The sequence below is a fragment of the Balaenoptera acutorostrata genome, chromosome 15 (genome assembly GCF_949987535.1).
Source record: "Balaenoptera acutorostrata chromosome 15, mBalAcu1.1, whole genome shotgun sequence".
NCBI classification, from domain to species: domain Eukaryota; kingdom Metazoa; phylum Chordata; class Mammalia; order Artiodactyla; family Balaenopteridae; genus Balaenoptera; species Balaenoptera acutorostrata.
The window spans coordinates 73,268,061-73,282,504 of NC_080078.1; the positions used below are offsets into that span (position 1 = coordinate 73,268,061).

The following is a 14,444-nucleotide window of genomic DNA, read 5'->3' on the forward strand; positions in this document are numbered from 1 at the left end:
AACGGGGAGAGCAAACCTTGGTTTGACTGTTGCCTTAATTAATCAGGTTATATGTCTAAGCCTTTGCCTACCTGAATATACACTCTCTATATACTATATAGGATGACTCTGTATTTTAGGGAGGAAAAGCTGGAAGATAAATCAGTGCTCAAGAACAGCAGGAGGGAGGAATGAAGGGTGGGAAAGATAGCAACCATTGCAAGCTGATTTTGCCAGCAAGCAGCTTATTTGTTACTGGAGCTACCAAGCTCCTCAAAATTTCTGTTAAAAGGGAGTGAATTGGTATTTATTGAAGGCCTGCCGGTATCAAGACTTTACATATTTTTTCCATTTAATCTTCATCAGAGCCCTTCAAGATAGATACCATTACCCCCTTCATTTTACACATGAGGAAACTGAGGCTCAGGGAAGGTAAGCTACTTACTCAGAATCACAGGTATTAAGGGGGAGCTGAGATTCAAACTGACTTGTCTGTCTTAAGCCTACATCTATGTTCTTTCCTTTAAGCTGTATGCCAGAAGCCATTGTCAAGCCCTGCTAACACCTTAAAGCAACCAAGTATCACTTACTCATACACTCCTTTTTTTTTTTTTTTTTTGGCTGCACCGCCAACTTGTGGGATCTTTGTTCCCCGACCAGGGAGTGAACACGGCCCCCAGCAGAGGAAGCGTGGAGTCCTAAACACTGGACCGCCAGGGAATTCCCTATACTGCTTTTTTTTCTTTAATATATATATTTATTTATTTATTTTTGGCTGCGTTGGGTCTTCGTTGCTGCACGTGGGCTTTCTCTAGTTGTGGTGAGCAGAGGCTACTCTTCGTTGCGGTGGCTTCTCTTGTCGCGGAGCACGGGCTATACGCATGCGGGCTTCAGTAGTTGTGGCACAAAGGCTCTAGAGCACAGGCTCAGTAGTTGTGGCGCATGGGCTTAGTTGCTCCGTGGCATGTGGCATCTTCCTGGACCAGGGCTTGAACCCGTGTCCCCTGCACTGGCAGGCGGGTTCTTAACCACTGCGCCACCAGGGAAGCCCCCCTATACTGCTTTTTATTAACAAGTTCAAATTACTGAAATCCAACACAGTACATACTGTGTGCCAGGGACTATTCTAAGTGCTAGGGATATAGCAATGGACAAGACAGATAAAGTCTCTGCCCTTGTGGAACTTACATTTATATGGGGACAACTGATCAAACACAAATAAATAAATGAAGATCATTATTGATTATATATATATAGTGATGGACATAAAGGACATCAACACAGTTATGAGATAAGTGGTAGTGAGATAGGGTGATGGGCGTGGTGCTTTAAACTGAGTGATCAGGAAAGACCTGGGGACATGACCGTTGAGCCAACGCCTGCTGAAGGGGAAGGAGGCGGCCAAACATAGAGCTTGGGGAAGAGCATTCCAGGTGGAAGGAACAGCAAGGGCAAAGGCTCTGAGGTGCGAACGTTTGTCAAGTAATAGAAGGAAACCAGAATCTATCAAGGGTAGAGAACAAGGTGAAGGGTGGTGGAGGATGAGGTCAGAGAGGAAGGCAGAGGTTGGATTCTATACCGTAAAGCACTTCGATTTTATTCTAAGGGCAGCCAAGAGACCTTGGGGAATTTTGGATAGGGAAATTATGTGATTTGGTTTACACTGTTAAAGATTGCTCTTAGTGGAGACTAGACTGTAGCAGGGGCTGGAGAGGAAGCAGGGAGATGAATTAGGAGGCAATTTCAGAAGTCTAAGGAGAGCTGATGGTGGTTGGGACTAGCATGGTGGTGATGGAGATGGGGAGAAGTGGTCAGACTCTGAGATGTGTTTTAGAGGTGGAGGTGACAGGCTAATTAGAATATGTAGGGACTTCCCTGGTGGTCCAGCGGTTAAGACTTCTCGCTTCCACTGCAGGGGGCGCGGGTTCGATCCCTGGTTGGGGAACTAAGATCCCACGTGCTGCGCAGCCAAAAAAAAAAAAGAAAATTTATAAAGTTGTTCTGTGCTAAACAGTAGCTATGGCCAGCCCCGGTAGCTACTTAAATTTAAGTACAGTTAAACGAAATTTAAAATTCAGTTCCTCAGACACATTAGCCACATATCAAGTGCTGAGTAGCCTCACGTGGCTAGTGGCTACTGTGTTGGACAGTATAGGTATAGGACATTTCCATCATCACAGAAAATTCTACTGGACAGTGCTGGGAGGGCATCTAGGACAGTGGCCAACACATTTTAGGAGTTAAGTAAATGACAGGTATTAAGCACATTTGTTATGTCACTAGGTCTTCTTTCCTATAAACTTACCTGTTCAACTAACTTTTTATTAAATGTCTCTACTGCCCTGGCTTTATTAAAGCAAAATCATGCACTGCCTGCGTTCTCATACACTACCTCTTTGCTCTTCAGATGCATACATTTCTTCAACAGATGTTTGAGTGCCTACTCTGTGCTTGGGATTGGAGGGAGTGGTGGACAGGGGGCATAAAAGAACACGATCAGGAAAGATCATCTCCCAGGAAAATGAACGTGTATGAGTGAAGGAGAATCTGGTACTTGAAGGCTCTGAATCCCCAGAGGGAGAAGGGAGTGATTCTATTGGGGATGGAGGTGGGGGTTGAGAAAGAGGGGAGTTTGGACTTGGCCAGGGCTGTGCCAGGAGACAGCTGGCCAGACAGAAACTTGGCCTGAAACACACTGCCTGAGACTCCCTAGAGTGCGCACATCAGTTTACAAAGCACCCTCATACATGCCCATCTTACAGAGACTGGGGGAGGTGCAGGGCCTGGCCAGAGCCCTCACCTGAGTGACCTGGATAGAGCCCAGGAGCCAAACTTGATGCTGGGCTCCTAAAACACCCTACTCCCCTCAGCACTGAGGCTTTTCTCTGTGGGTGGGCAGCCCCTCCTCAAGGAGGCCTCCTACCTCCCTGATGGCCTTGGGGGCTGTGTTCCGTTTGTAGGCCTACCAGGATGGAGGGGCATGCTGAAATAGAGATGCTGGGGACACTGAAGGGGCCCTCCACAGGGGAGGTCAGCGTGCACCTGGTGGCCAGAGACAGCCCAGGTTCCGGCTCTCACCTGCCCGCTGCTGCCTTTATCATTCCAGGTGGGCATAGCCAGGGGTCTGGGGAACAGAAGCATCCACATACCTGCCCAAGCAGGTGTGGGTCCTGGGGAGGAGATGATACTTTTCACTTGCCTGCACACATGCATGGCAGGATTGGGGCAGGGCCACCAGGCTCATCTGTGTCATGTCTGTCCATGTATCTGTTCGCAGCCAGCTCGGCCACCCTTGGTCTGCCCAGCAGTGCCCTGGATGTGTCCTGCTTTCCGCGGGAGCAGATCCATGTGGGCACCCCGGAGCGAGTGGCTGGCAGCGTACCTGTCACCGCCACCGTTCTGCCACAGTTAAGCGCTGGGCCGGCGGCCAGCCCCAGCACAGTGCGGCTCCTGGAGTGGACCGAGGCCGCGGCCCCGCCTTCTAGGAGTGGCCTGCGGGTCAGTATCTGTGGGGATTGCGGGGGTCCAGAGAGCCGCAGCTGCGGGGCGGGGCCTGCGGGCCTGGAGGCGGGGCCTGAGGCGGAAGGTGGGGAAGCTGACCGAGAGGGAGGATTCTGGGGGTGGGGCTTGGAGTGAGGGACTCTGGGGGCGTGGCTTGGAGTGCAGACCTCCCCAAACGAGGCATTTGCGGGGCCCTAGGGGCGTGGCTTATGGTGAATGGGTTCCGGGGGCGTGGCTTGCAGTGAGGCGGCTGGAGAGGGACCATGCTGACTAGGGGTGGGTCAAGGGCCAGTACAGGAGTCGTGGTCCTCTGACCCTCCGCGCTCCAGTTCCAGATAAGCGAATACGCACCGCCGAACATGGTAGGAGCGGAGCAGCCCCCAAGCCCCGAGCTGCGGCGGGAAGGCGTGGCCGAGTACGAAGATGGCGAGGCCCTGGCGGGAGGTGGCGATGCGGGCCCCCAACAGCCGGGTAGGAGCCCCAGGCCCGAAGCTGGGCCCCTGCGGGAGTAGGGGGAGCCCTGAACTCCCTGAGGAGCCAAGGCCAGGGGCGTGGCCCGAGGGGGCGTGGCCCGGGTGCCTGCAGGTGTGCCCGCGCCCACGGGTCGGTCTTGGGGCGGAGAAGGCTGTGGGCCGGTGGGGCGGGGTGGAAGGGAAAGTAGGCGGAGCTGTCCGGTAGGGGAGCCCAAGGTGGGGGGACCAAAGGGGAGGCCAAGCGTGGGCTCCGAGGTGGGCGGAGCCTGAGTGTGGAAGTGATGGGTGGGAGGCCTGAGACCCTTTTGGCCCCCTGCAGAAGACCTCCCCCAGGACCCTCCAGAAGATAACCCTCAGGACCCGCCAGAGGAGGATGATGGCACCTGCCAGTGCCAGGCGTGTGGGCCTCAGCAAGGCGCTGGTCCAGATCCTGGTGCCGCCAATGATGGCTGCCCCCAGCTGTTCCAGGAGCGGTAAGGGGGAGGGAATTCACCTCTTCTTCTCTGCCTTCGGGCCTCAAAGCCCCACGCCTGTTCAGGGCTTAGGAGAGGGTGTGGATGGTGCAGGGTGGGTAGTTCTTTCCCTCAGGCTGCCCCTCCCTCAGGTCAGTCATAGTGGAGAACTCTTCAGGCCAGAACAACTCCTGCACCAGCGCTTCTGAGCTCCTCAAACCCATGAAGAAAAGGAAGCACAGGGAATATCAGAGCCTATCTGAGGAGGAGTCGGACCCGGAGGCCATGGTAGGAAGAGGGCATGGGGAGGGTAGGGGGAGGCTAGAGGCTATACCTCAATTCCACTATCCCCTCCATTAATCCAGATCATGGGGCTGGGCTAGAGAAGACACATAATGACTCACTCATCATATTTTGGGGTCCCATCCTGAGTCAGATCCTGTACTTGGTTGGAGGGAAATAAACCACTCTTCTGTTTTTCTAGAGCTCCCATCTCAGTCTAGTGGCAGGGCTAAGTCACATTGACATGAATCAGTAACCAAGTAGATGTGCAGGCAGATGGAAAGCTTCATCACTGGAGCCCCATCTCTGAGCCAGAGGCCAGGGAGCACAGGGCTCTAGTTGCAGAGAAGCTGGAAGAGACAGAGCATGAAAGTTCCACTGGGCAGGCAAAATTGGCACAGGGCAAGTATTTGTGTCCTCAGTTTCCCCACCTGGGAATGAGGAGAATTGCAGTCAGTCTGTGTAACTAGGGGGGGGTGTGCTAATGTGAGTCTGTGCCCATGTGGTAAGGGACTGTCTGCCAGAGCTGTGTTCCTGCTGGTAGCCTAGAAGAATATCCATCTGTTTGGGGAAGAACACCATGTGACCAGAGAGCTAGGCAGGGGCCAGGAATAGAGGCTGAGGCTTCACGCCCATCCATGAGGACAGGAAGCTGGGATCTGGCTTGCCTTCCACAGGAGAAGCAAGAAGAAGGAAAGGATCCAGAGGGACAACCCACCACTAGCACCCCAGAAAGTGAGGAGTGGAACAGCAGCCAGCCTGGTATGATGGCCTGTGTATATATTCTATTCATGTGTGTATACACCTTTGGAAGTGTGAGGCTGGGAGTGTGGGTTACCATTGTGATGGTGTGTTGTACATATACAGATGACCATAAGTTAGCATGTGTGTGACAGAGAGAATGAGAGAGAGAGAGAGAGAGACAGTGTTTTTGGTTTGTGCATCAGTATATGTGTGTTCTTGGGGGTTATATCGTGTGTTTGTTTATCCTCTTTTATCCAGTTGTGAGTAGGCCTCACAATATCCAAAGACTTGAGCAAAAATCCAAAGACTTGAGCAGCCTTTAATGGCACCGTGTGGTATTGCTTCCCTTTGGTGGTGTGAGCAAGTCCGTACTGGTCATTGGTCTGACCTTGCTATCTGGGCCCCCATTCTGACCCTTCAGTTCTAAGAAAAATGGAACAAAGGTCATTCATAGTTAGCTCTGGCCCTCAGGTCTTCTCCATTACCATCTCCACATTGCCATGTGACAACAGCCAACTGGAGCCAAGTAACATTTGTCACACTTATAATCACCTAGATACTGGGTAGCAATGTCTGTCTTCCTCCCTCAAAACCGAATCTCTTCTACTAAGCATTTGTATCCCTGGTCCTTAGTCCAGAGGCTGGTGTGGAGTACACTCTCAATAAATGTTTGTTCAGTGGATGAATGGAGGAGTTGTATGTTGGTGCTTCCTCTTGGACCATGGCTCGGTTGCATGAGTCAGTGTCTTTCCTGTCCCAGAGAGAACCAGAGAGCGAGGTCAGTTCTAGGGCATCATTCTGCCTTGATGGATCCAGTGCCGTACAGAGGAGCGCAATCTGTGTTCAGGGCTCTGAACTCTATAGGGCCTATTCCGTATTTTGCCCATCATAGCCAAACCAGATTTCCACCGCTCTCTCTCTCACCCGAGGCTGTCACATCAGAAGCCAAAGTCTTAGCTGTCATTGGTTTATGGCATCTCAAGTCTTAAATAGAGGAAGGAGTTAGTGTCTAACTACTGTTGGCTCAACTGCTCTATCTTTCTTAAGGAAATACATTCTTTTTTTGTTTCTTGGGGCCGCACCGCTTGGCTTGTGGGATCTTAGTTGCCCGACCAGGGATCGAAGCTGGGCCATCGGCAGTGAGAGCACGGAGTCCTAACCACTGGGTCTCCAGGGAATTCCCTCCCCAGAAATACATTCTTAAACCAGCATTTTTTTAGCTGGGTCCTGTTGGCCAGTCTAAAGTTATCTTTTGATTCATACATTTCACCATCTCAACTGTGAACATTAGTGTGGCATTGGTTTCTGGATATTTTCTCCCTTCTGCCTTTTTTCAAGGGAAGAAACTTTATCAGTAGACAGAAGTTTGCATTTATGGCTAAAATCTTTTTCCACTCATTTATGGGATCTTTTGGGAGAAGAATCTGGGGGTAGGGGTGGAGGTGGCAGGGCTGCTTGCATGTCCTGTGTGTGTGGATAATCTGTATTTTATCTACATTCTGTTTGGCAGTTTGATGGCTACCCTATTGGATTCATGTTCTAAAGACCTGACGTATCTAGTCCTGATGTAATGTTCCAATAGTTTAAGAGTTAGAACCATGTAACTCATGTACACACACTCAGCCTTCTCTCCCATATATTTCCTTCACCTTTTCAATTGTTTTGTGTGAAGCATCATTTTCTTTTTTTAAATTTATTTATTTATTTATTTATTTATTTTTTGGCTGCGTTGGGTCTTTGTTGCTGCCTGCAGGCTTTCTCTAGTTGCGGCGAGCAGGGGCTACTCTTTGTTGTGGTGCGTGGGCTTCTCATTGTGGTGGCTTCTCTTGTTGCGAAGCACGGGCTCTAGGTGCGTGGGCTTCAGTAGTTGTGGCACGTGGTCTCAGTAGTTGTGGCTCACAGGCTCTAGAGCACAGGCTCAATAGTTGCGGTGCACGGGCTTAGTTGCTCCACGGTATGTGGGATCTTCCCAGACCAGGGCTTGAACCCATGTCCCCTGCTTTGGCAGGCAGATTCTTAACCACTGCACCACCAGGGAAGTTCCTCTCCTTGTGGTTTTGATTTGCATTTCCCTGATGGCTAATGATGTTGAACATCTTTTCTTATGCTTGTTGGCCATTTATATATTCTCTTTGGAGAAATATTTATTCAGATCCTTGCCGTTTTCAAATTGGCTATAAGAAACACATTTCCTATCAAAATACAAGGAGTGCCATGCAGAGTTGGGGAACAAGTTGTGAATATTAAGTGTGTGATTCAGTACAAGACATTGATCAGTATGCCTCTTGCAGCAGTGCCCTCTTAAATTTACATGCAAAATTCTGTGAATTGCTCATTTTCCTGGGGAGGTGGTCCATGGCTTTCATTAGATTTTGAAAAGAGTCCATTTATACTCCGTAGAAACTGAGGGCTGGATAAACAGTAGAGCACAGCGTTATGGAGCCCAGCCTCTTGAGTTTGGTCCAGGCACAGATCCCTTATACTTTTGGAACACAAGTAACGGGCTCTTCATTAAGCATTCTGTCTTAAAATGAACTGATTAAGAATTGGCAAACCATGCTCTATAAGAAGTAGATAAATACAGAGATGTATCTGTAGCAATTTGAAATGAAAAGACCCAGCCAGTGGTGGCATCCTGATGACTGCTTGTCATCGGTTGTTCTTGAACCATGGTGTTCTGTTCTTCTCTTTACATTTTTTTGTCTTTCCTGTTGACCTTCCAGTGGAAGGTCTGGCTAGAACCATTAATTTGGGAATTATCTCTACTGAAAAAACTGAAGCCATGCTGAAGAAGCTTCCAGAGAGAAGATGGGAGGGAAGTACTATATTGATTCCTAGGGATCCACCATTAATGAGCAGGGTTAGGGTGGGAGAAAGAAAAACCGGTAATGGAAGTAGAAGAGGTGGAAGATACAGCCAAGAAAGTAGAGCAAGAAGGAAAGGCTGAGATGGAACAGGTGGCTGGTAGCACATGGAGATCAAGAGAGTTGAGTAATAAGACAAGATCATTGGATTGTGGCCCTGGTGACTCAAGAGAGCAATTTCATTAATGTGTAGAAGTAGGCTTAAGACTGGGTGATTAAGAAGGGAATTCGTCAAAAGAATGTTAAAGTTCTTCATAATATCCCTTTTATCTTTTTGAAGTCTGCAGGATATGTAGTGTTATCCCTTTTAAAATTTCTCCTATTATTATGTGTGCCTTCTCTCTTTGTTTCTTTTTTTCCCCAGCTTTATTGAGATATAATTGTCTTGCAACATTGTGTAAGTTTAAGGTGTACAACATGTTGATTTGATATATTCATATATTGCAAAATGATCACCACCATAGCATTACCTGTTCACATTACATAATTACCATTTCTTTTTTATGGTGAGAACATTTGAGATCTACTCTCTTAGCCACTTTCAAGTATATAATACAGCATTATTAACTCTAATCACTATGCTATACATTAGGTCCCCAGAATTTATTAATCTTATAACTGAAAGTTTGTATCCTTTGACCAACATCTCCCCTTTCCCCTTACCCCCTTCCAAAGATTCTTTTTTTTTTTTCCCAAAGATTCTTAATCAGTCTGGCCAGAGCCTTATTAATTTTATTTGTCTTTTCTTTTTTATTTCCTTTCTTTGATTTTCTTTGGGCTTATTTTACTTTTCTTTTTCTAACTTCATGAGACAGATTAATTTTAATTTTCAGATTTAATTAATTTCAGCCTTCTTTCTTTTTAATATGTTCATTTATGGCTGTCATTTCCCTCTAAATACTCCTTTGGCTGCATTTCACAGAGGTTTTTTTTTTTTTTTAATTGAGATATTAGTTTCAGATGTACAACCTAATGATTCGATATTTGTATATATTGTGAAATGATGACCACAATAAGTCTAGTTAACACCCATCACCACACATAGTTAGAATTCTTTTTCTTGTAATGAGAGCTTTTGAGATCTACTCTCTTAGCAACTTTCAAATATACAGTACAGTGTTTTGATTTTTTTCTTTATTTTTTTTGGCTGCGTCGGGTCTTAGTTGAGGCATGTGGGATGTTTCACGGTGGCGCAGGCTCTTCGTTGAGGCATGGGGCTTCTCTCTAGTTGTGGCTTGCGGGTTTTCTCTTTCTAGTTGTGGCGCGCGGGCTCCAGGGCGTGTGGGCTGTGTAGTTTGTGGCACGTGGGGTCTCTTGTTGAGGCGGGCAGGCTTAGTTGCCCCGTGGCATGTGGGATCTTAATTCCCCGACCAGGGATCAAACCCAGGCCCCCTGCATTGGAAGGCAAGTTCTTTACCACTGGACCACCAGGGAAGTCCCTACAATACAGTGTTATTAACTATAGTCACTGTGCTGTACATTACATCCCCACACAGTTTTTGATATGTAGTATTTCCATTATTGTGCTTTTGTTTAACAAACACTAAGTGCCTACCATGTATCAGGCACTGGGCTAGATGCTAAGAGTTCAGAGTAAGCAAAACACAATACCAGCCCTTAAAGAGCTCACAGTCTAGCTGCAGAGAGAGCTATTTTGTAATAGAGGTATGTAGATACAAAGGACCTTCAAAGAAGAAACACCTCCTCATGTAATCGAGGAAGGCTCTACGGGGTAGGTTGGTGAATTCAATCCACTTATCCATGCATCCATCCATCCTTCTAGTCATTCATTTAGCAAACATTTGGTGAGCATCTATTCTGTGTAAAAACCCTGTGCTAGGTGCCAGAGATATGGCTGGGTCTTGAAGGATGAGAAAAAGATAGGAGGATGGGACAGGGTGGGGACAGAATCTCTGAGGCAGAGGGATCAGTATGTGCAAAGGCACAGAGGCATGGAAATGCAGGATGAGGCTAGTTCACTAGGGGGTTTGTATGTGTGGAAAGGTATTTGGATTTTTGGGTTTTGATTGGAAATCCAAAGCCATTGAAGACCTCAAAGCAAAAACATAACAAACCAGTTTTTATTTTAGAGATATCCTGGCAATAGATTGAGTTTTAGGCACAGTAAATTAAGAGGCTCTAGGACTAGGTTCAAAACAAGAAGGACAGAGAACATGGAGACGTGGAGATATAGTCAAGAGATAGCTAGGAGTTGGAATCAGTAGGACTCAGGCACTAAAGAATCCTGGGGAGTAAAAAAAGAAACGTAAAGGATCCCTTCCAAGCTTCCAGCTTGCATGACTGGATGAATGGTGTGGTGCTGTTGACTAGGATAGAGAATACTGAGAGGGGCAGAAGCTTTGGCAGAGAAGTTGCGAGTTTGGTTTTGGACAGCCTGACCCTGCTAAGAAAGTGCTAGCCAGGGGCGTCTAGTCTAAGGGAGCAGAAATAAGCAAAAGAGCATTTCTGGAAATCAAGAGAGGATCGGTGCTACAGCCAGCCTATATGGTGCCTTTGTGCACATTATAAAAAGGTGTCCCTCCGGAACAGACCAATTAGAAAAAGGCAACCTGTCTTCATAGCAGACTAAGCCACGTGGCCTGGCAAGGAGCCAGGCTAGATTTCAGCCCCCATTCACCCTCTTGGCTGGACACCTATGTATGGTACACAAACTATACAAACATGCACAGGAGCTTTGGGACTCATTTGAGCTTGGGGATGTACCTAAAGTTTCAGCCAGTTGTTCACCATGGAAAAAGGATGCAGGAAACTGGAGGAGGCTGGGGGCTTGGTCAGGGAGGGAGTCTAGTCATTACTAAAAGGTTTAGTGGTCAGGCCTCTCTCTAGTGGATTACATTTAATCTCTTTTCTCATCTATGAGAAGGATTACCACCAGCCCTGCCTATCATGTCCAGACAATGTTAGGATTAAAGGGGACCATGTATATGAAGTCTCTGAACCATCCCTGTACCCCCAGTTTCTGGCACCAGACATGGTGCATGGGAGGTACCCCTACATGGTAAAAGGAATGGTTAAGGTAGAAGGAAGTGGTGGGCGATGGTAAGCTGTAAAGACTGTGTGTTTGCTATGTGTTATGACTATGAGAGAATCCAGGTAATAAAGGCCCAGGGAGGGAAGTGGCGGGGAGGATGGGAGGGTAAGGAAGGGAGGGTGAGGGATGGCAGGTGAAGACGTCAGAGGTCTCCACTATGGCATGGGGGGCTTAGAGCTTGGCTATGTTGGAGTATGGCTAAAGAGAAATGAACTTGGAATTAAAGAGCCAAGGCGGAGCCGAGGTGCCTGAGATGAGAAATCTGACAGCTCATCAGCTCCTTGGCTTGTGTTATAGTTTGGGAAGAGTGAGACAAAAAGAAAGATGTCATCCACAGAGAACTGGGTGCTGTAAAGGGATTGGTAAATAGTACTGGTGATTTGAAAAAACAGGTATTATGCAGGATGATGTGGAATGCCAGTGGCCAGAAACAGCAAGGTGATGCTAAGCCTGGCATCCTGAAGCCTCCTCCCTGCCCCTCCCCCTACACCGTAAGTCCAGATGAGGACCGAGTGGGAACAGTGAGAGTTTCTTGAGGGACCATAGTGGGTGATGTGTTCTAAGGCAGGGGTCCCCAACCCCCGGGCCGTGGATCGGTACTGGTCTGGTCTTCGGCCTGCTAGGAACTGGGCTGCAGAGCAGGAGGTGAATGGCAGGCAAGCGAGTGAAGCTTCATCTGCCACTCCCCTTACCCCCCGCCATCGCTCGCATTACCACCTGAACCATCGCCCCCGCCCCCCTCCATGGAAAAATTGTCTTCCACGAAACCCGGTCCCTGGTGCCTAAAAGGTGGGGACCGCTATTCTAAGGGGTGACCCAGGTTTCACTCAGGACAAAGGGGAGTTGGCAGAGCAGTGCTCTAGGCTGCTGTGTCGGTGGAAGTCTCGGAGTTTCCTGGCTTAGTTGATCTGTTGGTGAAGAAAATACCTGCTTTGGCCCATCTGGGTTAGATGGTTGGGATCTCAAGCTTCAGTGGAGTGACTGGTGAACTTAGGCAGCTCCTAGGAGCCATGTAGTTTCCAATTAAGGAAAAAGCTTCTTCCTGAGTGACAAACCACTCCACAGCAGAATGACCCAGAGCAATAGCCAAGCGAGCCAGAGCTAGGCAGAGCGAGAATCCAGATCAGACAGACTTAGTGGAGACCTAGGAAGGATCCAGTATTTCAAAAGGCTCTTTTACTCACAGCATCTCACTTACTCTTCCTGATGACCCTCTCTGATAGACAAAGTGATCTGCATTTGACAGATGACAAAATTGAGGCACGGAAGTTTCTAGAAGAAGCTGGAGCTATTCACCCGAGCGATATGAATTGATTGTGGCAGATTTTTTCAGGCTGACGTTGGGAGCTTACCTTACATGTTGCCAGCTTTTCCCGTCTTTAAAGGATGTTTCGCCTCTGTGTTGGAGGCCAGGACTCCGTCTCAGGCTAAATTGAAGGTCCCACAGGGGGATTCAGCTCCCCCCTCCCCAGGACCTGGAGACTCCGAGGGCTGTAGGCTCTGACCAAAGTATGTGTGTGTGAGCGCGTGTTTGTGTGCACTCTGTGTGTATGTCTGGGGTGTGTGTGCGGAATCAGTCTCTACTCTGTGGGCACGCCAAGCACATGTACATACATTTTGTCTCTACGTGACTCTGTCAGTGCTCAGAGGAAGAAGAAGCGGGAAAAGGGGGTTTCTTCTTTCTGTGTAGTCTCTTCTGTTTCTTCCTCATTGCATGTTTTCCTCCCATCTCTCTTTTTCCTCTTCTCTCCCGGTGAGCTTAGGTGGTGCTGTGATTAAGTCCTCTGGCTCAGGATTTGTCATGCAGCTTTGTCCCTCTGTGGTTGAGACTCTGTAACCTCTGTTAGTCACTCCCTAATCCGAAGTGCTTTTGCTGACAGTGGGCCGGGGGGTGGGGCGGGACGGACAGAATTCGGTACAGCCCGCTGTGTGCGGCACCTCATGGCTGAGTGGGACCAGAGGGCAGCACGCAATCACAGACACAAGTTTGTTTTGGAGGTTCAGGTAGAGTGGGGTTGGAAGATAGTATTTGAGGAGCAGCCCAGGGGTCAGCCTGTCTGTCTCCTGCCCACAGCCTCAGGGGAGAAGAAGGAAGGCTGGTCGTGGGAATCCTACCTTGAGGAGCAGGAGGCCATCACTGCCCCCGTCAGCCTCTTCCAGGACGTGAGTCACATACTTTCCTCCTAGGAAGAGCTTGTCTTCCCAGCCCAGGGACTCACCACCAAACTCAGGCCTTCTGGTGTTTTCTGCATCTGACATCCATCAAAGGACTTGCAGAACGGAAGGTGGAAAGACTCGTTAGGGGCCCAGAGTAGAAAAGGGCTCACCGAAAGGGGCTTCCTCGGTGGGAAGAAATAGGGGAGTGGGACCCAGGCTCACCCATCACTGGGCCTGCAGACTTTTGAATTCTGGTGCTTTCTAATCAATTCTGATCTTTCCATGACTTGGGTAAGAGAGAGCCCTGACATCCATTTTTCGAGGGACCTAGGAGCTAGTCTGTCCTGCTTTGGATCCCTGCACTAAAGATCCCCAAATAAGTTACCCCTTTGGTAGTACTGGGCAGGTGGAGCCCAAAGGCAGTTCCTTTGCCCCAAGCCCACTCAGCAAGGGTAAGGCTGGAGGGAAGCTGGGCCTTTTTCCATCTGTGCGTTGACAGTACCAGGCGGTCACCCATAACAAGAATGGCTTCAAACCGGGCATGAAGTTGGAAGGCATTGACCCTCAGCACCCAAGCATGTACTTCATCCTCACCGTGGCTGAGGTGAGCTGAGGCTGGTACCCCCATCCTGGTGACGCCTCTCAGGATGGCTTGAAGGAGCCAGCCGGGGGCACGGAGGGCCTGGACTCAGATGATGGGGGCACTGCACTGCCCTCGGAAAGGGGAGGGGAACGCGCAGAAAGCTAAAAAACAGACAAAAAGCAGGCGAAGGGTCGGGGTGGTGGTGTTACTGAGGAGGAGCGCTCCTGAGGGCGGGGATGGTGGCACGAGTCCAGCAAGGTCCTTGTCCTCTTAGGAGCTCACAGTTGTGTGGGAATCAGCCAGATAAAGAGCAACAGCCGCAGGGGTGATGACAGATGTGACCAGGGGGGCACTGAG

At 49.0% G+C, this 14,444-nt stretch overlaps 1 protein-coding gene across 8 annotated transcripts in view; it reads left to right on the plus strand.

The window, feature by feature from the left end:
- Window positions 1-14,444, plus strand: part of L3MBTL1 (L3MBTL histone methyl-lysine binding protein 1) — a 38,192-nt gene that overhangs the window by 3,240 nt on the left and 20,508 nt on the right. For all 8 annotated transcript variants that reach the window (XM_057529932.1, XM_057529933.1, XM_057529934.1 and 5 more), the window contains exons 2-9: window positions 2,940-3,085; window positions 3,257-3,477; window positions 3,810-3,951; window positions 4,273-4,426; window positions 4,558-4,693; window positions 5,365-5,449; window positions 13,422-13,510; window positions 14,004-14,108. In XM_057529932.1, coding sequence (XP_057385915.1) covers window positions 2,950-3,085; window positions 3,257-3,477; window positions 3,810-3,951; window positions 4,273-4,426; window positions 4,558-4,693; window positions 5,365-5,449; window positions 13,422-13,510; window positions 14,004-14,108 — 1,068 coding nt within the window. In that variant the 5' untranslated portion in view covers window positions 2,940-2,949. The remainder of the gene's footprint in view (window positions 1-2,939; window positions 3,086-3,256; window positions 3,478-3,809; window positions 3,952-4,272; window positions 4,427-4,557; window positions 4,694-5,364; window positions 5,450-13,421; window positions 13,511-14,003; window positions 14,109-14,444) is intronic.